General features: G+C 33.7%; 1 protein-coding gene across 1 annotated transcript; it reads left to right on the top strand.

The window, feature by feature from the left end:
• The first annotated feature begins 504 nt into the window (after nucleotides 1-504).
• On the top strand, nucleotides 505-3,831 carry LOC122315269 (calmodulin-like). Its single transcript, XM_043131093.1, has 5 exons — nucleotides 505-608; nucleotides 704-853; nucleotides 2,874-3,031; nucleotides 3,128-3,208; nucleotides 3,539-3,831. The coding sequence occupies exons 1-5, from the start codon at nucleotides 542-544 to the stop codon at nucleotides 3,671-3,673; spliced, it is 591 nt and encodes a 196-aa protein (XP_042987027.1). The 5' UTR covers nucleotides 505-541; the 3' UTR covers nucleotides 3,674-3,831.
• Nucleotides 3,832-5,209: the final 1,378 nt, after the last annotated feature.

Here is a 5,209-nt window from a genome sequence, read left to right as displayed (position 1 = left end):
ATAAAAATAATTGTACATATATTATTGAAAAGAGTGAGCCATAGTTTAAAGTAGATTTTTGAATTTATACGTACAGATAGAGTTTGTAAGTACGTGACCCTCAAGTACTACCATGCTTGTGCGTTGAAAAAGTTTGCGAGAATGGTCCCCTATGATCGATCTATTCCCGGAAGTGACACCCAGCACAAATTGGATGTGCAGTTCTGATTGACCGCAGTTTGATAAAGTCAGCAAGTCGGAAAATCGATGGAATAACGGACAAGAGTCAAGATTAACAAGTTGTCGATCAAGAGACAAATTCCACAAAGGAGAAAAAAATGAATGAGTGACGTTATATCTTGCAATATCTTCACACGCATGCATGCTTCTCCGTATGTAGCACCAGCTGGACCGGGTATAATTTCAACCCCAACTTCGAGAAAGTACTCCACTTGCAAATTTTCAATTAAGGAATTTTGACTATTTGAGACGGCCGGCTTGACTCTTCACCGTGTCATTGTCATATTCTGAAGTAAAGAATGGACAACATTTACTAACCCTCATGGCCATGAAGATCAATCACCACTATGTCTCCATACCTAGCTTTATAAATAAAGTTCATGCGCATGGTACTACTCTTAACATGATCCACAAATATTCTCTCTGTCTAATCTCTCTGTGCGTGTTTGTGAGCATTTCTTAAGTGTTTTCTGGGTTGTCTTAGGTGCGTACTTAAGTGCAGAGCTGAATTATAGTTTATTTGCATCCATCGGCGAAAAACCAAGTATGGCAGGGGTCCTGTCTGAGGTCCTGTCTGAAGAACAGATTGCAGAGTTTCAAGAAGCTTTTTGTCTCTTCGACAAGGATGGAGATGGTATGTTTCTGCTATATATTCATAAACTAATGTTTTGTTCTGTCTCTGATCTGTACGTCTGTCTCTACATCTCTCTTGGGTTTGCGGGTATGATGGATAATATCATGGCTTGGGTACGCAGGTGCGGAACCACATATTTGGTTTTTGGGTGGCACCCGGCCATTTTTTTTTTTTTTTTAAAACCTTACCATGTATCTAATTTTTTTTATGGTGTCCACAAAATAACATTATTTGTCCCCAATATACAACTTTTAGCACATTAATATCATTTCATTTTAAGAAAAATGAACATTTTTGATAAGTTATGGCGATAATAAACTCATTTTGATAAAAAAACATCATTTTAGCACGAGATAACTGATTACATATAAGTCATTTTTTATAGTGTTATTTTTTGATCAGTTTCTTACGCCTATTTTTTGTTTTTAGTGTCATTTATTTTTTAAATCTTTAAGATTTTTTTATTTATTATTTTTTTAACAATTTTTTCATACTTGCACATATTTCTTTTTTCAATAATATAATTTTAAATAAGTAATACTATATATAAGTCTTAAATCATAAGTATCATAAAAGCCATTTGTAAAAAAATGGGTAACACAAATAAAGAATAGCTTTTTTTTACACCTTAACGTGTGATATTCCCCTTTTTTTACATGTGCTTGTATAAGATTGTCTATTTTGGACTTGTATAAATCATTTCGATTTTCTTAATTCTTTTTCTTTGGTGCCTGTGAAAGTTAATTGATACATTAATTTCAAGGAAAAAAAACTATACTTTAAATTCACAATATCATTTCTCCGATTTTTTCACTTTCCCAGCTTTCCAGTCTTCAACTAGCTTATGTTAATTAGCTATATATATAGTTTTGTTAGTTACATTTAGGTCACGGTTAAGTTAACATTAGAGTGAATGCAACAATTCTCCAGCGGCTAATATCGCTATTCCCAATCTATATTAGGCTTTAAAATATATATTCAATCTCAACATTCAACAAAGAAATTTATTTTTCGTTCTCTTAATCATTATCGTTGAACATTGTTGGGTTTTTTTCATTAATTTAATAAGCATTAATTAAAGAGTTTAGAATAATAATATTTTACTCAAGACTTTAGCATATATTTTTAGTAAGGAAAATACTCTAATTACAAAGTGATTTTATAAAAATAATCTTATAAATTGATATGGTTGGATGTAATTTGTTATATTATAAAATAAATATAAAGAATTAAATAAATTTATATTAATTTATAAGATTATTTTTATGTAATTATTTTTATAGCTACATGTAGCAGTACTTTTTATGTATTAATGGGTGTAAACTAGTATAAAAGCAGAGAACATGAATTTACATGCACATGTGCACCTGTATTTACGTCGGTTGGTCCCACAAAAAGAAAATTCTCGTTCCGTACATCATAAACGTTAATTGGTTGGATCTGCCTATGTTCTTCTACATGCATGATGGCTTCTTGTTGACTAATAACTTGCCTGAAGAAATTGTTGATATCCCTTTGTTTGATATACCAATTGATCTTTCCATTGAACAAGTCTATATTTGAAAAAGATCTTTCAAACAATTATTCGATGATTTCCTATTTGTCTGGTTGCACACACAGGCATATATACAATATGTATATATATATCATGTGTGTATAATATGTGTGGATATATATATATATTGCCTGATTTGGTTATATAAATCAAATTATCTTATCTCATTTTATTTAATATAATTATTATAATTTTTTTAAACTTTTAAACCATAAAAGTCGGTGCGAAATGAAGGTACAAAGTGCTAGTTTTTTTTTTTAGGGTGTAAATATCTTTGTTTTAGTAATTTAGGGTGCAATTGGAAATTAAGGTCTAATAGTTGGAATTAATGTGCAAATTAAGTGTACTTTTTCCCATTTTAATATTGGGTTTCGAGGTGGTCAACATAATTGAGCTAAGATTATATGTGTTTTCCCAATACTAAATATAAATAGTACTTCATTGACAAATTGGCTGGCACGGCAGGCTGCATCACCATTGAAGAATTAGCCACTGTAATCAGATCATTGGATCAAAATCCTACTCAGGAGGAATTGCAGTGCATGATCAACGAAGTGGACGTTGATGGAAACGGAACCATTGAATTTGGGGAGTTCTTGAATTTAATGGCAAGGAAAATGAAGGTGCTGACCGAAATAGTACCAAAGAACGATCCTTAAAATTCCAAAATTAATTTCTTTTCCTTGTTGGAGTTTTCTCATGGTTTACGGTGCGTGCAGGAAAATGAAGCAGGGGAGGAATTGAAAGAAGCTTTTAAAGTGTTTGACCAGGACCAAGATGGTTACATATCACCAAATGAGGTTGAATACTTTGTCCCCTTCTCTGATCTCTTTTACCATGGCCATGAATTTTCTTGTCAACAAGAGAAAAGGTCAAATTTACATATAAGATGTCACCAATTGAGATCTGGCATACACACCAGCTTGCTTATTCACCTATATATTTTCAACTTAGTAATTAATGAATCTAACAAATAGAAAAATCATACTTTTATACCGCTAAATTAATCTACCGTATCAGCTCTGTAGAGAATGTGTTCTCTACACCGACTTGCAAATAGAAGTACTTCTAACAAATAAGGCTAGTCAATTAATCTACCTATTGATAATTTCCTTTTCCGCATGATGCAGTTGAGGCATGTAATGATAAATCTTGAAGAGAGGCTGACAGATGAAGAGGTAGATCAAATGATCAGAGATGCTGATTTGGACGGCGATGGGTTAATCAATTACGAGGAATTCGTGAGAATGATGTTAGCTATTTGAATCGAATTCAATTAGTTTCCTATTAATCAAATCTGATGAGATATTTGTGAGAGTATGACCACCCAGAATGATGTACTGATCTGTCTACCAGAATGAAATATATATGTAGGTACTTCAATGATTTTAAATAAGCAAAAACGAGGAGTACTTCCTGATCAGGCGCTGCGTTTTGCGTTTTATATTGATTTTCTAGATGAATACAATTTTGAATCCAATCCGGACCATCTTCTAACCACACTAGCTCCTCATCACAAGGAAGAGCATGTCTAGCTAATCTCATCTGTGTGCTGCCAGGTTTCATTCTCTGGAAAGATACTGAATCTGCCAGGTCTGCCTAGTAGTCCTAACTTTGTGTCTTTAATCATCTATCCATACCATGACCAATTCTCTTTATGCTTTTGCTGATGTTGGATAACTCACAAAGCATCAGCTTTAAAAATAACATCTTCTAACCCTATCTCAGAACAGAAACCAAAAGACTTCATAAAGCATGAGTTTCAGCAAGTATAGCATTTTTGACAAAATATTGTGGCCGGCACACACAATGAAGCTATTAATTCACCATCAGCATCCCTAATTAGAGAACCAGCCCCCATTTTCAAATTTTCCTCATCAACAGCATCATCCCAATTCCCAAATAGCTTTTCTCTCTCCAGAGGCCTTTTCTCTCTACCCAGTTAGCATCATTTCCTTGTCTCCATCCAGAGGCGGGTTAGAGTTTCGGCTCTTCCATCCCTCCTCCTATCCGGCCAACGCCAGAGTTGTTTATAGTGTTTTTTTTTTCTCTTTTTTGGTGTTTTATGTCCATAGCACCAAGAAGTGCCAATCTATTGTCTACTGGACTCCTACAACCACTAAGCACCACGCCAGCAGACTGCTAGTTGCTAATCTGTTGGACGGTCGAAGAAAACTGTCCAAAAGAGCTGTGCGATACCTTGAATTTTCTTGTGTTTTAATTAAATAATTATTTTATTTATTATTATTATTGGTTCTCTTGTTTTAAATTTAATATGATTTTCATTGTATTATTTTATGATTTCTAAGTGAGAAATTTATTTCAATGTGTTTTTCTTGATATTAATTATTGTTTATTATTTAAATTGCTCTCTATTTTAAATTATTTTTATTGTTGAGTTTTACTATTTTATTTTCTAAATTACTGTGTTTTTTATTTAAACTATCGTTTTCATTTTTTTCGTTCGATCAGTTTTAAGCCTCCAAGGTGAAGATTCTAGATCTAATCTCCTTTTTTTTTTTTTTTTCTTTTTTTGTTTTTGTTTTTCTTCCTTTTTCTTTTTTCTTTATTCCTTTTCCCCCCCTCTCTCTTCCCTTCCCCCCCAGCCCATGTGACCTCCCTCTTTTTTTTTTTTTTTCACCTCCGTCTTTCAGCTTTGACCAGCCTCGCCACCGCGCACTACCAGTTGTCACCACCCACCTCACTAACATCACCTCACGCTGGTGACCCACCACCTCCTAACTTAGCCCCCACCTTGCTGCCAACTTCTCCCATGCGACCAACGCAGCCCACGGCTTTTC

The sequence above is a fragment of the Carya illinoinensis genome, chromosome 7 (genome assembly GCF_018687715.1).
Source record: "Carya illinoinensis cultivar Pawnee chromosome 7, C.illinoinensisPawnee_v1, whole genome shotgun sequence".
In the NCBI taxonomy this organism is placed as follows: domain Eukaryota; kingdom Viridiplantae; phylum Streptophyta; class Magnoliopsida; order Fagales; family Juglandaceae; genus Carya; species Carya illinoinensis.
Note: the sequence above shows the minus strand (reverse complement) of the source record. Positions and strands in the feature narration are given on the sequence as shown.